The sequence below is a fragment of the Mchenga conophoros genome, linkage group LG9 (genome assembly GCF_057382185.1).
Source record: "Mchenga conophoros isolate Kocher_MC1m ecotype Shallow Benthic linkage group LG9, M_conophoros_male_GT1.1, whole genome shotgun sequence".
NCBI classification, from domain to species: domain Eukaryota; kingdom Metazoa; phylum Chordata; class Actinopteri; order Cichliformes; family Cichlidae; genus Mchenga; species Mchenga conophoros.
In genome coordinates this window covers 12,723,795-12,746,006 of record NC_140534.1, presented here as the reverse complement: position 1 = coordinate 12,746,006, position 22,212 = coordinate 12,723,795, and the positions used below count along the sequence as shown (strand labels likewise).

Sequence of the window (22,212 nt, the reverse complement as noted above, 5' to 3'; positions counted from 1 at the left end):
TTACAGGGAATGTGTAGAAAGCACAAACCTTTAATAATCACAGCTGAGATCATAAAGTGTAGTTATCCTTCCTTCCTTTCCTTCTTCCTTCCTCTTAAGCACTTAAGGGTTGCTGGAGAGGGGGTTGAAGAGTATCCCAGCTGTCACGAGGTAAAACTCAGGGTACACGCTTGACAGTTCACCACTCATGATCACATTCCCAATAGATTATTGTAGTTCCCAAGAGAATCAACAATTAACCTAAAAAAGCAAGTTGTTGGACAGTGAGAGGGAGCCGGAGCATCCTCAGAGAACCCAACATGCAAACAGCAGATTCACATGCACGACCTTCTTGCTGTGAGGCAACAGAACTAACCACTGCATCGCCATGCTGACCTTAGAGTGCAGTCCTGTGGTGGAAAATGTTACTGTGGGTGCTTTAGATTAAATTACATACAAAAAAAGTACTGGTTTATTATATCAGTGGGTAAAAGAGTCAAGATTGGATCTAAAGGATGTAAATGGACACGCACAGTGCATTTCTGCTCAGTCTGAACACTCAACGCAGCCTCATTCGCCTCATGTCTTCTCCACTGCTATTCCAAACATGGTGCTGATGCAGGGGTCATTAGCACAGTAAGATTTAAGTGCACAAAATGTTCACATCATAACTGCATCCATTTTGACAACATTTCTAACACCACTGGCTGAAAGGCAGCCCCAAACCATGACGGAGCATCCACCGTGTTTTAAAGATGGCTGAAGACATTCACTGCTGTAGCGCTCTCCTGACCTCCTCCGTATATGATGATGATTTAGACTAAATTTGGAGTCATCACTCCATCAAACCTTTTGCCCCTGATTTTCACTTGGTGTTCAGGAGCCAGACTGCTTTGGGGGAAAATGCTATTGCACAATCTTTCCGACCTGTTCCTGATGACGCAGAGTCGTCTTTTGGATGGAACGGTGGTAAACAGTTGGTGGGAAGGGTGATGCGGGTCAGCCATGATGTTAGTGGCTTTCCCAGTGAGGTGTAAATAACCTGTAGACTGGGTAGAGAGCTGCCAATAACACGCTCAGCGGTCCACACTATCCTCTGGAGGGCTCTGCGGTTGGATGCGTGGCAGTTTTCATACCAGACTGTGATGCAGCGGGTTAGGATGCTCTGCATGGTACCTCTGTAGAAAGTATTAAAGATGGGTTTGGGGATGTGCACCTTCTTCAGTCGTCTCTTGAAATGCAGTCGCTGCTGAGCTCTTTTTGTCACTGATTTGGTGTTGCTGGTCCAGGACAGGTCCAGGGGTGGATCTAGAGAAATGTTCCTAGGGTGGCATGGAAATCAAATGGGGTGGCAAAATCAAAGCCTTGTTTTAAACATATATGCAGGTGTTACATATGGTTAATGCATAAGTATATGTTTCATATAAATATGGTCTATAACGTAATTATTTTCTATAGCCCACATAATTAAACATTTCTGTTACATAAAATGTGTGAATTTGTATTTTATGTGCTATATAGCCTTTATAAGAAATAAATATGTAACCAATGAGTATAAAATCCAGAAAGCTACACAAGTCTAACTTAAGCTTCACACTGTTTTTTGTTAGAAAAACAATCAAATTGTTACTGACTACTACTACTGTCAGAAATATGTACTGTCACAAACAATAATTTAAACCTAATTTTTCATGATTTGTTGGGTTAATATTTTGAGGTCCAAAATATAATTGGCCATTTTTGTCACGGTTCTGGGTCAGTTTCAACCCAGTATTTTGAGTTTTGATTGTTAGTTTATTTTTGAATGACTGTTGTGGTTTTGGGTGCTATGAGTATTATTATTATTATTATTATTATTATTATTATTAGAGTTCCATGTTTCTGTTTATTTGTGTTTAAGATTTGTGTTCTCATGTTTTGTGTGGGTTTTAGTTCCATGTGTCATTTTCTGTCTGTCTCTCAGTGTCGAGTCTGCGTCTTTGTGTAGTGTTCTTGTTTCCTGTTTTATTGTGAAGGTCTGCGTCTCATGTGAGTGTGTTCAGTTTTACCTCTGTCTCCTCGTGTTGATTACTCCCAGCTGTGTTCCCCACCTGTGTTTCTCTGTGGCTGGCTGTGTCCCAATTCAGAGTCTGCAGGCTTGACGTAGGCATTTTAAGTGCGGTTACATCACCGCCATGCGTAGACGGCTGTCACAATTTGAAGTGTACTTCAAATGCATACTCCTATAACAAAGTATTACATACATAAATGCCGATATGCTAAATCCCCCCCTTCATGGCCTGCTCTTAAAAACGAACTCTCCCTGTTCCATAAATCTCTTAAGCTAATAAATAAGCCCCAAGCAATCAAATTGCATAGATTTTTAGAAGAGTTTGATTTTTCTTAGCCCCTTATTTAAGTTATGTGTCTTGTTTATGGAACCTCACTTTCAGAGATTTTATGATCCCCCTTGTCTCGTTTATTTCTGTTCCTTGTTTTTCTTTTTTTTCTCATTCTTTTTTTATTGTTATTTATTTTTGTATTGGTTATTCATCTTTTATATTATTATTATGTAGATGTGTGTATATAGATGTGTACGTATGCATGTGTATATGCATATATATATATATATATATATATATATATATATATATGTGTATGTATGTATGCTTACTTTCAGTTATTGTTGATTTCATTGTGGTGTACAGGAGGTGTGATTCTGTTCTGATTGATTCAATATGTGGCTTGTCTCTTTGAGATTGTCATTATTATTGTTCTAAATAAAGTTCATTTAAAAAAAAATGCATACTCCAAATGCGCCATCGATTTCCCCAAATATCAAGCGTGGTCCGGTGCACGCTTCGTGGTCCCATATATTCCACAATTCATAGCGCCTCAGATACTCAACTAATCAAAGTGATGTCATGACAAAAATGAATTTTTCTCCTTCATTTCTGTCAAACAATGCTGTATGTAACGTGTCTCGCGTTAGTATCATGGTTGCTAGGCAACCTGAACAGCGCGACAAAGCGTATACCGTCCCATTTCACAAGCCTCTCACTTCCGCACTTCTCGTACTTATAGTACGCATCGTACGTAGTACGCGTAGTGCGCGTACTTCAAGCATGCGGTCTCTTAATTGGGACACAGCCCTTGAAGTTCTCCAGAGACCTGGTAATGAACTAATCATTTGATTCAGGTGTGTTGACCCAGGGTGAGGTCTAAAACCTCCAGGACACCGGCTCTCAAGGCCTGGAGTTCCCTACCTCTGCATTAGGGCCTATATATAGGCAGTGCAAAATTTTGTACTGGGTTTCTCCCTGGCGGTTGCAAGTGAAAGTAAACCTAACTATGCTAATAGTTCCTTTCGATTCCTCCTCAGTATATTGATTATTAAGATCTGCCTCCCATTTTTCAATAGCACTCAATGTACTGCTACTGTGAGCATAGAGTGATGAATAAAAAGCAGAAGTAAAATGAGTTCTGTATGTTTCCTTCATAAGAAATGTCTCCAGGTCATCATATATAGCTGTTTCTAAAAATTGTGACAACACAGTTATGAACCTGGAGAAAGCTAAAAAAAAAAATGTTCTGAAGAAAAATTAAAATGTGACTTCAATTGTTGAAAGTTCACCAATGTGATGTTTTGATCAAGGTCGCTGATCATTTGTAACCTGTTGTTACGCCACATATCAAACAGACTGCAGTTTCTCAATAAAGGGGTTAAAAATAATGTGCTGTCTTCTCTATCCAACCTCTTACGTATCTCCCACCAAACCCTAATTATGTTACAGTATTTGGGTTATTCTTAATCTCTGTTTGTAATTTCGTTTTGTCCCAGACAACTAAACTCCAAAGTGAAGGTGGCTTAATTTTTAAGTTTATTTTGCGTAAACCTGAGCAAAAATAAGATTGGTTTAATCCTACAGACTGCGCTTGTGAAACCGGCTGCAGATCTAAACCACAGTGAACACTGGTGGGTTAGACTGCGCTCTCCAACATCATAATCAAATCAAATCAATAAGGAAATCTATGTTTGGAAGAATCCTCAAAGACTAAAACGGTTCTATTTTGTCTTACTTGCTTGTTTGTTTGCTTGCTTGTTAACTTTTTCAATATGTCACCTTTTTGTACAGTGACACATTCATCAAATGAGAATCTGACACACAGGGCACTCCAAGCTGGTTGGACATATTGATGACTTGCTTGAACTCACATCTGCTTCCAATTAGCAGTGATTAGAAGCTTTCCCTTGATTCTCAGTGGAGGGAAAACCAGCAGGTCTACTGGCTCTTGTTAAGTTATTTCAAACCTACAGTAGTCAGTGACTGTTAAATCAGCTTTAGTGCTGATAGCTTACACTCAATCTCATGTATGAATTTAACAAATAACTATTACTTCTTTTTGTAGTTGTTGTTTGAGCTAATTTACTTGAAGATGAGTAAAGTTAGTGAAATGATTCAGGAAAACAGTGTTTGTATGCAGTCTGTTGACATGGACTTGACTTGTCTTCCTCCCGGCAACACGTCCCTGCAACAGGTAATGTTTATTTGTGTTTGTTTGTGTTTTTAATGCATAACCATTACTGCCAATTCTTCGCTTATTTGGGGTGTCTGTCCCAGTAACTGAATGGAGGGACTGGAAGAAACGGTTTAAACTCAGCTCCTCTGCTTTGATTTGTCTTTTTCTGTTGTTAGACTGATGCACCCAGTGCAGCTGAACAGCAGACAATGAGCGTTTATCTCAGAGTGAGGCCTTTCTCTAAAGAGGAGCTCTCTAACAATGAGGATCAGGTACACTCGAACATACTGGGATGACCAATAAGGAAAAAACAGTGTGTATCGTCTCTGCTTTCTTCTGCAAGTGTTGTAGCTCATCTGCACATTTCCATGAATATAAGGGACTGGAACATTTTGTATTAAAACACAAGAGGTCCCCCCCCCCCTCCCCGTAAATGTAAATGGCCTGTATTTATATAGCGCTTTACTAGTCCCTAAGGACCCCAAAGCGCTTTACATATCCAGTCATCCACCCATTCACACACACATTCACACACTGGTGATGGCAAGCTACATTGTAGCCACAGCCACCCTGGGGCGCACTGACAGAGGCGAGGCTGCCGGACACTGGCGCCACCGGGCCCTCTGACCACCACCACTCCCCTTGGATTAGATGATCTTGTAGCCTAATACTATTTAAGAGCAGTTGTCTTGCATTCAAAATAAAACTAATGGAAAGAGCACCTGATTTAAGACACAGTTGCCACTTTTGCGCCAACATAGTGCCCATGCCAGTTCTGACTCTGAGATAGTTGGATTTACAAAGACTGTTAAACACTTTGTTTTCCCATCTCTCAGGCTTGTGTTGTGATTGAAAACAGCCAGACGGTGACACTGAATGCACCAAAAGGTTCTGCCACCATCAAGAGCCGTGAGAAAGGAATTGGCATGTCACTCCACAAATTTTATTTTTCACAGGTCAGTAACATTTGAAATGACCCATTTTCTCCCCCCCCTTTCTATGTCAGTAATTGTCAACTTTTTATCTTCTGTTGCCTTTTAGATTTTTGGGCCTGACACAACACAGGCTGAGCTGTTTGAGAACACAGTCAAAAGCCAAATGAGTGATTTCTTGGATGGGAAGAACGCACTGATATTCAGCTATGGTGTAACCAATGCTGGGAAAACCTTCACAATCCAAGGTACGTACAGAAGCACAATATCCTTGTGAAGTTCAAGTCGTGCAAAGTTCTTCTGGTAATGTTTTGAAGTCCTGCAGGATCTCCAAAAGAGCCAGGGATACTGCCTCGAGTGCTGGAAAGCACTTTTCAGTACATTGGAGAACATCAGTATCCGGGAATGGACCTGAAGCCCTACCTCAGGAATGGTGTGCAGTCTCTGGATTTTCACCAAGTAAAGCAGGAAAGAATCACTAAAGCTGCCATTTTTGCTTCATTTAAAGAAGTAAGGACTCAGTTCTGTCAAATGTATTCCAGAAAAGAGAAGATGGTAATAAAGCACTTGAGTGTAGTGCTGTTTACATTCGTACGTCTCTCCTCTGGTCTAGGAGTGTGATTCTCTCAGAGGCAGTGGTTGTCTAGAGTCTTGTTTGCCCAGCCGTCTTTCATCCTCTTCTGCATTTTCAACTCAAACGGGTACTACTCATTAGAATAGTGATTATTGTTGTGGATTCTTATTATTTCTATATTTACGGTCTTCTGTGCTCCTACTTTAGTGCTGACCAGCAACAGCCAGTTTGCCTTATGGGTGGCTTTCTTTGAAATCTACAATGAGTATGTGTACGATCTTCTCCAGCCATCTTTGTGCTCCAAATCCAAGAAACGTGCCTGTCTCCGTGTATGCGATGATGGTGCTGGAAATGCTTATGTTAAAGGTGTGGAAATGACCTTGGCTTATGTTCTTAAATTATCAGGTGAATGTTAGCATTAATGATTAAAGGAAAAACATTTGTTTTGATTTCAGACCTCATTTGGATCAACATTCATAACCTGGGTGAAGCCTCCAAGCTGCTACACTTTGGGAATAAAAACAGAAGTGCTGCAGCCACAAAGATGAACCACTCATCTAGCCGAAGGTAAAACCAGTTAAGTTTATCATGGATGTGGTGTTAAACAACCTGTTCAAAACTCACACAGGCTTTCCTTACAGCCACAGCATATTTACAATGAAGTTACTGAGGATCAATGGAGGGACAGCTGAAAGGGTCTCTGAGTAAGTATATGAAAGTAGAAGTTAACTTTAACCTGCTCAGAAAACTTGTGTATTGTAAAAGGATTTTGTAACATTGCAAAAGTCCGTCCGTCCGTGACTGAGATAAAAGATGGGGGGGATTAAAAAGACAATAAGCAATTTAATATAAAGATGAAAAATAATTGACTCAAAATTAAACAAATGTGTAATGCTAAATAAGAATGTGATTTTTTGCAAATGCAAATAAAGCATACTAACAATCTAAAATGGCAATCAATAAATGTAAAGTGTACTTAATAATATTTTTTGCAACTAATTTCTCAAGTTGAAAATCATGCTAAAAATCCCTACTAACAATCATGGTTCCATCTCAGTTCATCAATATTTAAAACGGTGGTTGTCCTCCTAAAAGTACTAAAATGCATTATTGCTGCAGTAAAGCTAATGAAGATCATATTTAAATCAAAAATGTAATCTAGTACAGTGAAAAACAAAAGTTTTGCACTTGGACAGAGTGTCTGATATCTTGATACATGCTCAATCATCCAGGTAAGTAAATCCCAAAGAGTTGACTTTAAACAATAACTGAACCTAGCCAAATTAGTGGGCTAGGCCGCTTCAGCTATTGTGCAAATGTATTGTTTATAAGATCGCAGTCAGCTGAGACTGAAGAAGTCACTTGGATCAGTGACTCCCACTGAAAACGCTACGTCCAGATGAACAGAATGAACTCTTTGGGAATGGTATCCAATACTTATAGTATCGAAAATAATAGTGCAGTAAAAAATGGAATATTGTGTCAACGTGATATTTATCTTGCATCTTTGCTATAGAAGTGCTTCTCATAGTGGTTTTTGAGATCATGTTTTAAATGTTAAAATAAACTAAAATGGTTCTTCAAGTACAGGAAAATAAAATGGATCACATGAAATGAGTTTCCCTAAGGGAATGTTTTAGGGCCTTCAGCGGGAGTTATTAGGTGAGAACTCTGATTCATTGCTGGGACTGAGGCACTAACATGTCCACCTTTTTTGTAAACATAAATTGTGAAACTATGATTCTTCTGTTTGTGTTTTTTCTCTCGCAGGTTCTCTCTCTGTGATCTGGCCGGCTCAGAAAGATGCAACAAAACAAAGACTTTTGGAGAGAGGCTTAAGGAGGCGGGTAACATTAATAATTCCCTGCTTATTTTGGGGAAGTGTATCACTGCGCTCCGCAACAGTGGGCCTGACAGGTACAGTGAGACTATCACCACCAGAGCAAACATGAGTGTTGACACAAAATGCTAAAGCTTTTGTTTGTTTTTAAGTAATGTAACTTTTGTCACATCTTGTCCTCGTTAGCGTTATTGTATGTTGGTTATGGTGTTGGCGAAGGAATAAATGAACCTTCATGTCGGATGGTTATGTGTTTTTAAACCTTTTGCATGCTTTTATGTTGTCATCCATCAGAACGAGGAGCATCCCCTTCCGAGAAAGCAAGCTCACCAAGCTGTTCCAGGCTTTCTTCTGCGGGAAGGGAAGACCCTCCATGATTGTCAACATTAACCAGTGTGCTTCCACCTATGACGAGACTCTCCATGTCATGAAGTTCTCAGCTGTTGCCAAACAGGTTAGCCCGAGTTCAAAATGCAGAAAAGGCCTTGGTGACGTGAAGCACTGATCTCAGCTCTGATTTGTGTAGGTGGTGCAGGTGATCCCAGATAAGGCTCTAGAATCTCTGGCTCCTCGTCTCGTAGGTCATGATGGCAAGCCCCTGCTGAGCAACGGGGTGTTTGACAGCAACGTCCTGGAGAGTTACCTGTCTGAAGATGAGCTGCTTGATGAAGAAGAGGAGGCTGACATGTCTTTGTTGCCACAGAGTGTAAAAAAAAAAAGTCTTCCATTAAACACTGATTTAGCTGAAAGCATGCCCTATGCCCAACTGTAGCTTGAAAGTAGCAGCAGCATGCCTGTACTCACATTCTTGAAAGATAATGGCTAAGATAATAGAAATTGTTTCGGGTTTTTTTTTTTTTTTTTGTTTGTTTGTTTTTTTGTCTCATTTCTAATATTAACGTTCATTTGTTTCAACCTATTATTATTATTATTATTATTATTATTATTATTATAATTTTTTATTTTTTTTTATAGGAACTTTTGAATGTGGTTGAGAACTTAAGAACAAAGCTACTGGCTGAGCGAAGAAAAAACCTGCTGCAAGAAATCGAAATTCGCAAAGAAATGGGAGACGCCATGTTGCAGCAGCTGATGGAAAGTGAAGAACTCCGCAAGTATGTGCAGTTTTGCAAAAGCGGGCCAGCGATCTTCCATAAATGTGTATGCTGTGATTTCAGGTGAAGTTGATTATTTTCCAATATTATCTTCTGCAACTGTGAAGTCGTCAGATCGAAGAGCTGAAGGAGAGCTACCGGGATAAACTGGAAAACACATTTGAGATGTACAAGGATGCTATTAAAGAACATGCTTATCACAGCGCTATGACCAATCTGGAGGATAACTATGTACCGCTCGATGAGTTCACTGCAGAACAGGAGAAAGTGGAGGTATGTTTCAGTTGGCTGTTGAAATATCCCGTCTAAACTTTTTCCCAGGGTCTTGCTAAATTCACTTGTGTACTGATGTAAGGGAATCTTGAATAAAAGATTTGTCAAACAATGGATCAATCGGTAAACTGCACATTAGCTATGCTGACAATTTAAGTAGCCAACACCCTGAGATACTGATGATGAACACAACAGCTTTGACTCTTCTTGACTGTGTAGGCCCTCAGGCGTAAAGTGTCAGAGTTGGAGGCCTTGACTTCGAGGACCGGTGTAGTTCCTGCTGCTCCAACCGTGGATCAATCGAGCCAGACTGAACCACTGAGTATATGGGCAGGAGAAGCAGGTTGGTCCAGTTAATGGGTTTTTTGTCTTGTTTCATAGATGTGAATTTTCCTTTGGATGGTGGCACACATTTCTCAGCGTTGCTCTACTTTGTACACCATCACAGGACATGTAAAACAATCAAGACTTGAGTAGAGTTTTACTTTTAGACTTTTTACTTTTTTTTTAAACTTCCTTGAAATAACAATAGGAACTTAGAAAGTTGACAAATGCAATGATTTTTGAGAAATGTAGTGCCTCAAGGTTTTAGAGACTGATGAAATTATTTAGTAGTTTTAAGTATATTTATGAATAAGGACTATTTTTAAATTTTCGAAAGGATTAAAAAAAGAACCCCTTCCAAAATACAAAAAACTTGAATCCGTTCAGTTTTCTTTTTATAGCGCAAAATCTCAACAGTTGCGGTTTATATTGAAAGGTTGAGACCCCACAAGAATGCAGAGAAAACTTAGATGACCCTCTGAGCAAGCACTTGGGAACAGTGGGAAGAAAAACTTCCGTTTAATGGGAAAGTGGTTTCCTTGATTTTAAATTTTAAGTTTCCTGCTCTTCATTTGTTGTAATTTTCATTTGCAATTAAGTTTTAGCTTTTTTATCATGAGGCCAGCATTTATTAAAACAGCAGCAAATTCAACCCTACACAGGAGATGATCGATACAGGTGCCTACACAGAGAGAAATGTGCCATAGAGCGGATGTGTGAGGATAAACAACAGGTAACAAGGACACAACTTTCCAGTTAAACACTGGCTCTGATTGGCTATGTAATTATGTGTGTGTGTGTGTGTGTGTGTGTGTTGATGTTTGCTCGTCAGCTAATTTTGTCGCTGGAGAAAAGGCTGATGGAGCTTAATGAAACGCTACAGAAGGTCAGAGATGGTTTTATGGAGAAATCAGCTGATCTTGAGGCTCTGCAGAGGACTGCTGATGATCAGGTGAGATGATGCACAGCAGGAGTACACAACATGTTCTTGCTACCAAGGGTGGCACAACCAGATATTAGATTGATGGAGCAATTACTTTCTTACACATGACCAGAAAAATTAAAAAAGGAGAAATCAAGAAGCAGCAAATACTTTTCTCACAGCACAAATAATGCCTGTCTATATCATATGAAATTATTATTTATTTTTAAAGAAAAAATCCATGGAAGAGATCCTACAGCAAAATGTGGAAAAAGACAAGGAGATTGTCTCGCTGAAGGCAGAAGTTGCCAAGCTCTCCCAGAAGTCCCCTGTGCAAGCAAAGACTAAGCGAGGCCTTCTCGCCAACATCAGGGAGGCTGTCACATCACCACGGAAGGGAACGTCTGCCCGAACACTGAGGAAAACGGGCAAGACTGTACACCATTGAAAGCCCAGTTGTTGTACAACAACTGCACTCACCCGGTTAGTGCATGAAAATGTCCTCCTTTCAACTGAGGAAAATTGCATTTTGTTTTTAAGAACTTCCTTCGGATTTGAAGAAAATCCCCTTTAACTGAGAATGAAATGTGTATTTTTGTGTGCGTGTCTTGTGCTATAGTTTTTGTTTTTTTTTTTTTAAATAAAATAAAATTGTACACTTAATGCTTTACATATGAAGATGCACAGAAAATCTAAGCAATCTCCTTCTGTTTTTAGAAGGCTTCGTTTCAAAGCTCCATTGGTGTAATGTGAGTTCATGCTCACCGTATATGTGCTGTCTTTTTATTTGGTCTATAGACTTTTTCCACATGAAAAAGCTCCTTCTGCATCCACTGCTATAGAAATATAACCTGCTTCTTCTAAGCATGCATTCAGTACATGGAGCTGTTCAAAATAAGGCCATCCATTTTCCAGAGCCTTCAGGGGAAAGTAAACCACAAAGAACCTTGATAGGACAAAGCAATCTACAACTTTCAATACTCTTAAGTGCATCAGTGTGCTTTCTAATCTGCTTATTAGTTTATCTTTACACACAGTCAATTCAAATCTTTAATTCTCACCTAGTGCAATGTACAAATTTCCAACATGCTAATAAAATATTTATGGAGTATATTGACCTTTACAGCTGAGTGAAGGAGGTGTAGCCACTGTGGTGTGCTTGAAGTAACAGAGCACAGCGTCCTCAGTTAGTGAAGGGGCCATTGTGGTAGGCAGCCAGCTGCTCTCCTCTCTGGTATCGTTGATGGTTAATAAGATTAGCTGCCTGTCTTAGCCTGCGTCAGTGCAAAGGGGTCAATCACAGGATTAGCACCTTGCTTAACAGTTACATCATTTTATTATCATTTTTTTCCATTTTTCTTCATTACTTTGACTTTTCCCCACTCCAGCATCCATAGCATGTTTAGGACCTGTAATTGCAATATAGTTGCTGCAGGGGGATATTGTTGTGCATCATGCTGCCTTGGGACTGAGTTTGTCTCGACCCTCAGCCACTGAATGAAGAATCTTCCAGGGGAAGAAGAGCAGTGGCAGCCAGGGAAGTAAAAGGTAGCCGGGCCAAACTCTTGTCTGCTGTGGCAGAGTCCTAGACTCTGGACAAGTCATCCCTCATGCCACTTGTAAATAACAAAGTGGGCAATGACTGCACAGTTGGCACAGACAAGACTTTGGCTGATGGGAAGGATCTGGTGGAATCTGTGATAAAGGTAAGTTGCTCCAAGTCTTCTCCTCTGGTCATAAAGAAAGCTCTGACCTCACTCTAGTCTCCTTTACATTTGTCTACTATGTTGTATTTGCATGTTTATGTACCAGTCTAATAGATTTGTGGACATGAATATGAAAAAATGGCTGGGAAGTTGATTTGTACACGGCAGTAATTTCCAGAATTTCATGTGAATACTTGGTATGTAAAGAGTTCAGTATTGCATGAGAATATAAAACGTATGGGGGAAAAAATTAACTCCATTTGGTTTCAGTTCTATAGCCGTCACCACGTAAACATTTTACACGCAGAGCATGCACAAAGGGGGGAAAGTAACATCCTTTATTCCCGACCCCTGTGGCTAAAAGTGCACTCTCACTGAAAAGAATTTCTTGGTCCACTGAGTCTGTGCGACTCTCCTGCGTTAGATAATGCCGTGGACATGTTCGACATTTTCTCCCCATTAAAATCAACTGTTTAATTTTAAAGTTATTTTTGTCAGTATGATAAAGGATGTTTGCACAATGGCAGTTTGCATCTTATTTTCCTTGTACCTAGAGGTCGATGGTAGTATTTCTACTCATTAATTGGTGTAAGCAGCCACAAATGAAGCGCAGAAAATGACAAGATGGTGTTAATATTTAATATAACCGATTTTCAAAGGAAACGTTACAATTTAAGAATGGTATAGCGCATCTGTGGTTTTACCGTCACCAGTGCATGCTAGGAAAATGGGCCACTCAGAGTACACGAGGTTGCTTTGGCTTATCTAGAAATAGATCAATGTTAATGAGATTATTTCTAATATTTTTAATGAATGAAACCACCTGCTAATCTCTCTCCCCCCAAGGTTAAATGTATCGGCTGAAAGTAAATAATTCTTGCAGTATGATTTAGATCAGAAAACAAAACGTGTACGTTTTTCTGCACTTCAGTTGCTGTTTCAAGCAGGTTAAGATGACTAATGTTCAGCTCGATCAGCTTTTTTTCCCCAAACAGTTTTCTTTCAGTTTCGGTACTCTGATTTTTGTGTGTGTGTGTGTGCGTGGGTTGGTGAAGTGTTTAGCAGAGAATAGCTGCTCAGAAGGTTAATGATGTGCAATACCTAATTAAGATTAGTGGTCTAAATACAGCAGGTGATATGGACAGCAAGGGCATGTCCCTACTATGAAAAACAAAAAGCCCATTCCTCTTGCAAACTTGGAGTTTAGCCACCTTGGAAGGGAATTATCTGGAATACTTTTGTTTAACTAGGAGTTCCTGAGCTCTGCATATTACAGAGCACTGTCAAATCTTTGTTACAGGTGGTAGCATGTTACCGGCATTTGGCTGCATGTGTTGGTGGCTGCACAGACAGTTTGCAGCTGCGGGATGAGCTAAGACAAATGCGAGAAAAGGCCCTGAATTTGGCCGAGGCCATCCGTCTGCATCTGACCTCACATCTGCGGGACAAGAGCCTGCCCGAGGACCAGCGCAAGGAGATGGAGCTCCTCTGGGTGGCCTTCTCCTCCAGTCTAGAACTGCTCCATGTTGACATGTGCAAGGTTTTCAGCATGGGTGACAACTTCTCCCTAGCCAACACTGCTTCCTTGGTGCAGACTGGCCTACAAGGTAAATGCAAGCCTTTCACATACTGCTGCTACTAGATGCAAGCAGTGTTGTCAACTGAAATCGAACTTTAAGCAAAACTAAGAAAACCGCAAAATAACTGCACTACTTTAGTCTTCAGAGGTTGTTTTAGAGTGAATGCAGAGGAAACTCTATTATTGTATCTTGTAAGACTCAATGACTACACATGGAGGGGAAAGCTTTTTGGATTGTTATGTAAAGTATTTAGCTGTTTTTCATACTCTGCAGATAATATTTTATCAGAATTAATATGCTCAAATCTGCCAGTGTGCTAACATTTTAGAGTATCTCGTGTGAATGTCCTGTGGCATCAGTAAAGGTGAAATATTTGGACTCTAGCCCTGCATTTATTCAGTTTACTATTATTTTTTTTCTGTTATCATTGATGGATAGAAGTAAAGTGTGTGGAGCTGTGCTTGAGTTGGTCCATCACACTGATACACAATGTTTTCCCAACTTTTAAATGGACTGGTTCAGGTTTTAATGGCCCCCAGATGTTGGATGCTGCTGATTTATTTATTCCTCTGTAGTGCCACTGTGACAATATTACATTAGAATTTTTAAGCAATGAGGATTGCCATGAGATTTTGTTCAAATATTCACATTTCGTTTCCCCACATGATGAAGTGGAAAGCTTCTGCCACATTTTACAAATCCACTATTGAGTTGTAAAAGCCAAAAGAAAATGGAAAGCTAAAATTTGTTTCTGGTAATGCAGGAGGAGGCAGTGAGGTAGCAGCTCGAGCACTCAGTTTGGCAGACTTGAACCAGGAGCCTCCAACCCTTCCTGCTGGTCTTGAGAGCCAGGAACGGAGCACCATGGAGCAGGAAATCAGCCAAATCGACCACATGATTGATGACATGGAGAAAAAAGTAAATGTGTTGCGCTGGATGGTGGAGCCCCGGGGGCCACAATACGCAGACCCGCTCAGCAGCACCGAGAGCGCCTCCCTGGCTCTGCTCAGCATTGACGAGGAGCAGCCTGGACACAAGCCTCTATGCCAGCGCAGTTTGATCTTTGTGCTCTTATTGCTGTTTGCAGTTGTTTTGGTGGCAGCCACGTTATCTGTCTGTCTTGTCCTTTTCTCATGAACAAAACCTTAATTTTTATTTTTTATTTTTTTTGGTGCAACCTCAGAAATGCGCTCTAATACTGTAACACTGGCAAGCTTTGCAGGTACAGTAGTGTTCTTTTAACTATATTCTTTGCAATGATGAAAAGGTGACTTTTATTGTAAACCTTTATTAGTGCGTTCTACAAATACTGAAATTAATCTGGATGCGAACTTGTTTGCCATGTCTTGCAGTGAATCCAAGGCTGCCATATGCATTAAACAAAGTACATGACTGCCTGTTATACAATAAAATTGTTTTATTTCACTAACAACGGTTTGAAAAGAAAATGGAGCCAACATTGTATTTTTTTTTTTTTCCTGACTAGCTTTTGATGCACAAAAGGAGCAATTCTACTTCTTTTTTTTTTCTTTTTCTTTTTTTTCTTTTTTTCTAAGCAGCCAGAAAGGCACTTCCTATTCCTTATTGCAACTGAGAAGACATAGGTGCAAATGCTTCTTAATATAGGTGATCATGTATTTTCTATATAAAGTGCTGTAGAGAACTGATGATGTTTAGCACAGTTGCACAATATAAAAGTATCAACTTTGATATGAAACTGTCTTCTTGGGGTTTTGTTGTGTTTTTGTTCTGTAAATTATTACCTCAAAGCACAACTTTGGATCCAAAATCCTCTCAAGTCTTGCATAAGTTACTGCAGGCTGACAAGTCCCTAAAAGATGGCTGCAATACCATCTCACTCCTCTTAGGTTGGTTCAAAGCTATGACAAAACCGCTCAGCCACTGGAAATTATTTTCATATTCATGAAAGAAAAGTGTATAGACTACAGTAGAGATAGCAGCAGATTCTCAGTCCAGTAAATCAAATCTGAAAGGTTGAAATATGAATCATCAAATATACAAACAAAAAATAGTACAATAGGAGCTTTATATTCATTCTGATGTATTAGTACTTATTAATTTATATTTTTCGGGTACTATACTGGTACTAATTGTACATAAAATACCCATTATGACTTAGCACCTAATCAATTATGACAAAAGAGGTGTTTTATTTTGAAAGGCGTGACCGGTAGTTTGACGATTCTTTGTCAGTTTCAATTGTAGTCCGGAGAACAGTAGGTGAAAGGGTCGATGCAGGCGTGACTGTGAAAATTTATCATCTGAGGCGCTTCACAGACGGAAGTACAGCCTTGGTAAAGAAAAAACAAAACTCTGTTAGTGGGACACACTCTCCTTGACGATGGTGCTTAAACAGTGCCAGTCTCGACTTAAACTTTTTAACTTTAACCACCCAGAAAAGTGGTATGATCCTCAAGACAGAGCTAGCATTTTTGTGCCTGCAGCGACATCGATTTTCGTCAGAGCCTCAGCGTGTTCTCAGTGTAACCTCACTCCGTCATTTAGCAAGTTTGAGAAGACACCGCTGAGATGGAGACGAGCTCCTGGAGTGAACATTACGCATTTGTCTGCTGCGACATGGATGTCCGTGAGAGGTAACAAACAGCGCTTACGCTTACAGTATCAAACAGTCTTTAACTGCATGTCTGCCACTTCAAACGTCGCCACGACCCATAAAAATGGCAGTTTTTAGCTGTGATGACCTAGTTTACATAAAGTGCACAAGTGAACTGGAGCTTCGTTTCTTCCAAAGACCGCAATCATACGTCCTTCAAAACTAGTGATGCGCGAATCATGAACGAATCGTTCAATACTCGAGAATCACTTTACTGACTCATGAATCATGATTCACAAGCCCAACTGACTCATCCCTGTTGCTGTTAGCAGCAATGTATCTAGCTCATAATTAAAATTGTGGAGAAAAACACAACATCCAGTATCGTAACAAAAAAATTTCTGCTCTGAACTGGAAGAAAAAACCCTGAGTAGAAGCTCACATCAAGAAAATAGCTCCTCGGTTCACAGTAGCATCGCTCTGCTAACATGCTAACAGCACATTTGAGCTACTCACCCCCTCCCTCCTGTGCTGAATCATAGAGCAAACGAATCACTCACTCACTAACCCCCTCCCTCCTGTGCTGAATCGTAAGCGTAAGCGAATCACTCAGACTCGCTCACCCCCTCCCCCCTGTGCTGAATCATAGAGCGAACGAATCACTCACTCACTAACCCCCTCCCTCCTGTGCTGAATCGTAAGCGTAAGCGAATCACTCAGACTCGCTCACCCCCTCCCCCCTGTGCTGAATCATAGAGCGAACGAATCACTCACTCACTAACCCCCTCCCTCCTGTGCTGAATCGTAAGCGTAAGCGAATCACTCAGGACTCGCTCACCCCCTCCCTCCTGTGCTGAATCGTAAGCGTAAGCGAATCACTCAGGACTCGCTCACCCCCTCCCTCCTGGCCTGAATCATAGAGCGAACGAATCACTCACTCACTAACCCCTCACTCACTAACCCCCTCCCTCCTGTGCTGAATCGTAAGCGAATCACTCAGGACTCGCTCACCCCCTCCCTCCTGGCTCACAGCTTCTTCTTCTTGGTTGGCAACCAATGTTAAGGCGCATTACCGCCCCCTGGCTCACAGCTCAGTTGACATTTAGATGAGAAAATATATATTTAACACATTTAAGGAAAATACTAATAAAATAAATGTTTATTAAGCAATTTTGATAGGAAATTGCTTAATTTTAGAAATGTTTTTGCTCTTTTTTGCTCTATAAAATAGTTGTTTTCTTTTAGAATCATTCATCTTAGCAGTAGGATTTACATGAAAAGAGAAACAAATTAAGTTTGAGTGAAAATGTACATTTTTTGCACTCTGGTCAACTGACAGTGAATCAAATGACTCAAAACCGATTCACTTTGGTGAGTGACTCATTAAAACTTGATTCAGTAAAAAGAATCGAATTTACCATCACTATTCAAAACCCTCTCACGCGAGACTTTAAATGACTACAGGTACTGTGATTTTGTCATGGTAACTGAGTTACTGTAGCCCATGTGCATGTCAAAATAAAAGTCAACTTGTGGACTGTGATGGTGCTAAACTTTGGCTACCTCCATAATAATTAATTAGTTCGCAGGTGTCTGCAAATCGCATACATCTATATTTTATTCACAGAAAACACTGAAAACATATCAGATGTTTAAACCGAGATGTTTCAATATTTAATGGAAAATATTAGCTCATTTTATGGCAGCAACACATCTAAAAAAAACATGGGATAGTTCCCTGTTCCCTGTGGGACTTGATGATGGAGGGTGAGTAATCCCCCCTCCCTGTCACTCCTTTCTGGACGCTGCTGTCTGTCCCTTGGATGTGGGTGCTTGATGATTTTGCTCCATGTGGCCACTGTGGTCACTGACCTGCTGCCTTGGGGGTGGTAGACAAGGGTGGCTTGGACATCTTCTGCATCTGGGGCTCTGCCAGGTGCTGGGTGGTTCTTGGGCACCATCATTATCAAGTACATTTACATAAGACACATATAATCACTTGCATTCTGTTTTTATTTACATTTTACACAGCATCCTAAATTTTTTGGAAATTGGTTTTGTGTGTGTGTGTGTGTGTGTGTGTGTGTGTGTGTGTGTGTGTGTGTGTGTGTGATTCCAAATGGAACGGTTCATTTCAGATAATAAATAGACTGAAAAAATCAAAAGCTACATACAGCAACCTAAACAAGATGTTAATATTTATGTGTATTCCAGTGTTGAGGTCATTCTAAAATGCTGTGTTTCTTAAAACCTCTGTCAAAGCTTTCCAGTATGATCTAAAACCAGACGTACCAAAGGCTGAAGGCCAGAAGCTGTTCTTTGATACGCATGCAGTGGTGCGACTCCTTGAGGAAAATGGTTAGTTGTTCGATTAAAAAAGCTACAGCATTATATTTCTTTTAAAATAGTAGGTTGCATTGATTTCATTTATAAGAACATATTTTTTTTCTCTTATGAACAGGTTTCACTACATCTCAGTCTGAAGGCATGGTCAGCGTACTGGTGAAGATGACAAACTCTAACATGGATGTCATTTACAGTGACATGATAACCAAAGTGCAGCAGGTGAAACAGCAGTACAATAATGTGCACTGTGTGCAGGCGTTGGTTGTGTTTCCTCTGTGTGTTCACTCACAAGCCTTTTTCTCTGGTCCCGTAAAGGTCAGTGAACCAGGATCGCTGGGTTGGTCATTGTACTATGAAAACACTGACCTGTGTAGTTAAATACAAACAGTGCTTGTGTTCCTAGAAACCTTTGATGTTGGTGTCCGTGATGAGTTACTTTTGAAAATTCATGGCACTGGAATGTCTGATGAGAATAAGGCCGATCTGTGATACAGCTCTCCGTGATCACTCTTACTGGCTCTTTTAACAATGTTAAGACTGATAGTGATATGGGAATATCTTTTTTTTTCTTAATGTTAAAATTTACATCTTATTATAAAATATTGCTCAAAACCCCCCTTTTCTAGCTATAATATAATATTCCACTTCTTATTAAGTCGGTATTAATGTTAAAAAAATTCCATAATCCATATATCGCTGGGATTTCCAAGTGGCAGCCACCATGACATCGCTTGTACATGATTAATAGTTCTTCCTGGACTTCATATCTAAAGGCCTTAGAGTGAGTTGACTGTGAGGCTGGACACTGAGGTAAGAGAAAAGGACTGGTATCATTTGGCTAAGCAGGGAGGTTAAGCTGGAAAGGATGTGCAGCAGGATGGAAGATGGAAGGAGTACTTTGAGAGCTGATGGAAGAAGGAAATGAAAGAGAGGGGAGGATGGATCAGGAAGTGGAGAAGGTTTAGTATGGTGGGTGTAGTTATGAAGATAATGAAGATTGGAGAAGTGGTAGGTCCAGATGACAAACCTGTGGAAATATGGAAATGTCTAGTAAAAGATGGCAGTGGACTTTATATCAAGGTTGTTTCACAATTTTGGAGAATGAAAGGGTCACGTGTTGAGCTCTACTAACTACAGAAGGATAGAGTTATTGATCCATACCATGAAGATATGGGAACGAGTTGTTGTAGTTATGTTAGGAAGAATAATAATTTGTTTGTGTTTTCCACTTGCACTGCAGTACTGCTTCATGCTGAGAAAGAGCACTACAGGTGTGATGTTTGCTTTGTTTTGATGGAGAAGTATAGAGGAGGAGGAGTTGCTGCACTTTTTTTGTGGATCTAGAGAAAGCATATGAGGACAAAAATAAGAGCTAAGTCTTGTTATAATTTAATATTTTACATCTTCTGGTATCCACCCATTTATCTTCACTAATTAAGGATTTCTATAGGTTAAACCACTCTTTGCTGTATGTGAATGCTTTGCTCTCCCAGAGCCTTGGTAAAGGCTATAAAGTGAAAGATCAAGGCTATCATATACTTCACATTACCATCTATGGTTTGATATCGGTGTGTTAATTAAATCCCCACCACATGCTGTGCCTGTCAAAGCCACAGCGGCAATAACTTTTCTAAAAGCTCTGAATTTAGTGTGTTCCACTCGCACTACAGTACTTTATTTTTATGGTGAACCCTCTAACGTTTTGTGCGATCTTGGCAGGAGATCATGTTGCAGCGTGTGATGTCTCAAATAGCCGCTGTAAAGAAGGACATGGTGATCCTTGAGAAGAGCGAGTTCTCTGCTCTGCTGGCAGAAAATGAGGTAAATGTTTTTTTCGGAGTTGTTTTAAGAAGAAAAATTATTTGTTCGATAAAGATCACTTACTGCAGTGACAGTGTATCACGTTTGACTTGATCGTTTCGTCTGTCAGTAGTAGAAACAGGGATGACTGCACAGTGTGTTTGTGCCAACGATTTCCTTCCACTTAATCTGACTGTGTCAGTGTTTTGCCCTTTCTCCCAGAAACTCAAGGTCCAGTTGCTCCAGCTCAAGGTCCAACTAGCTGTAAGTGATTACTGTGAATGTATTAACCTTCATGAATAGCATTTTCCCATTCCTTGATCGTATTTGATTTATCTTAACTTGGTTGAAATCTCCATTTAGAAAAATGTTTTGACTTTCTTTTGTGTGTCTCTTTTTTACAACGTTGCAGGATGAAATGAAAAAAGTGCAGTCAGACAATATGTTGGATATGAATTTGGAGAAAAGCCAAGTGAAAGAATTGGTACGTGTTTGAGGAGATCAGTTCAATTATTGTTTGGAAAAAAATGACTGAATTTAAAACTACACGACTTTATTGTTCCCACATGAAGTTCTGCCTATAATTATGTTTGCATTTTATGCCATGGTGTCACAGTTACACAAACATTGCCTGCATTTATTTTTACATGTGCAAAGGAGCGTTTACCAATGTCGTATCACAAAAGGTGTCATGAAATCACATTTTATTTTCAGAGAGCAGAGCATGAGAAGAAACTTCTAGAAACACGAACTGAGATTATGGAAATGGTTTGTATACATGCATTTGGGTTTATAGCACACTGCATTCAGTCATTTATTTCTATTCTCCATTAAAGGTTTTTAATGCTTGCTTTTAATTTATCATGGGTCTTTATCGCCTTGCCTTTTTTACAGACTGCAGAACAGGAGCGCTATTTGACTCAGACAAACATGAAAATAGACACAGAAGTGGCTGGATTGAAAACCATGTTGGAGTCTCATAAACTGGATACTATAAAATACCTTGCAGGTACACATGCATGTTAAATATGGGTTGTAGTTACACTTTCTATCTTTTATTTTCTTACAGATACAGCTGGTACAAATAATTGCATGTGATATTTTTTTTCTCTTGCAGGTTCAGTGTTTACGTGCCTCACTGTGGTCTTGGGTTTTTATCGTGTTTGGATGTAATCAGGACTTTGATCATTGACTTTGATAATACTTGAATTGTTACTGCATCCTCTGAATGTGCTATGATTTGTTATTTCCCGGGCAGTGGTGATCTTTTTTACAAGTAGAACTTATGGAAGGACCAGCTCCTTCACCGATCACTCGTGGAAGTTATTTGATAAATACATTCATTCATCAAAAATTTCTACCGCACCACCCAGACAGTTTTTTAATTAAATTTTTATTGTCTTGTTTTATGGCTTCTGGAACCAAGTTGACAATTCACTTAGTAATTTTAAATACTGGAGAGAACATAATATTAATACTGAGGCACAAAGATTTTTGTACTTTTTTTTTTTTTTGTCGTGTTCAGAAATATGTGAAAGATTCTGGGACAAATATTACGTGTTATTTAAATAAAATGTATTATCAATAAATGTAAGATTGATCTAGCTGTTGTCTGTGAGGTTTGTGCTTTTAGTACAGGTGGGCAGTGAAGTGAAGGAAGCTTGAGCTGCTTTCCTTTCCATTTTCAAAATCTATCAGTACTCCTTGAGCATTACAATAATGGGAAACCTATATGTCTGCAACTCA

General features: G+C 39.7%; 3 protein-coding genes across 3 annotated transcripts; all 3 read left to right on the top strand.

The window, feature by feature from the left end:
• Positions 1 to 4,181: 4,181 nt before the first annotated feature.
• On the top strand, positions 4,182 to 11,091 carry LOC146566883 (kinesin-like protein KIF20A). The gene is made up of 18 exons (XM_085286514.1): positions 4,182 to 4,497; positions 4,656 to 4,751; positions 5,316 to 5,435; positions 5,521 to 5,659; positions 5,737 to 5,921; positions 6,025 to 6,112; positions 6,193 to 6,351; positions 6,441 to 6,552; positions 6,627 to 6,689; positions 7,756 to 7,902; positions 8,120 to 8,279; positions 8,352 to 8,531; positions 8,801 to 8,940; positions 9,048 to 9,213; positions 9,433 to 9,556; positions 10,200 to 10,270; positions 10,370 to 10,489; positions 10,692 to 11,091. The coding sequence occupies exons 1-18, from the start codon at positions 4,396 to 4,398 to the stop codon at positions 10,905 to 10,907; spliced, it is 2,388 nt and encodes a 795-aa protein (XP_085142640.1). The 5' UTR covers positions 4,182 to 4,395; the 3' UTR covers positions 10,908 to 11,091.
• Positions 11,092 to 11,647: 556 nt separating this feature from the next.
• Positions 11,648 to 15,467, top strand: rgs9bp (regulator of G protein signaling 9 binding protein). The gene is made up of 3 exons (XM_085286521.1): positions 11,648 to 12,165; positions 13,466 to 13,772; positions 14,509 to 15,467. The coding sequence occupies exons 1-3, from the start codon at positions 12,070 to 12,072 to the stop codon at positions 14,880 to 14,882; spliced, it is 777 nt and encodes a 258-aa protein (XP_085142647.1). The 5' UTR covers positions 11,648 to 12,069; the 3' UTR covers positions 14,883 to 15,467.
• A 133-nt stretch (positions 15,468 to 15,600) lies between these two features.
• mcur1 (mitochondrial calcium uniporter regulator 1) lies at positions 15,601 to 22,070 on the top strand. Its single transcript, XM_085286520.1, has 9 exons — positions 15,601 to 16,360; positions 18,583 to 18,678; positions 18,782 to 18,885; positions 20,386 to 20,487; positions 20,689 to 20,730; positions 20,879 to 20,950; positions 21,181 to 21,234; positions 21,361 to 21,475; positions 21,584 to 22,070. Exons 1-9 carry the CDS (start codon positions 16,108 to 16,110, stop codon positions 21,637 to 21,639), a joined length of 894 nt encoding a protein of 297 aa, XP_085142646.1. The 5' UTR covers positions 15,601 to 16,107; the 3' UTR covers positions 21,640 to 22,070.
• The last annotated feature ends 142 nt before the right edge of the window (positions 22,071 to 22,212 follow it).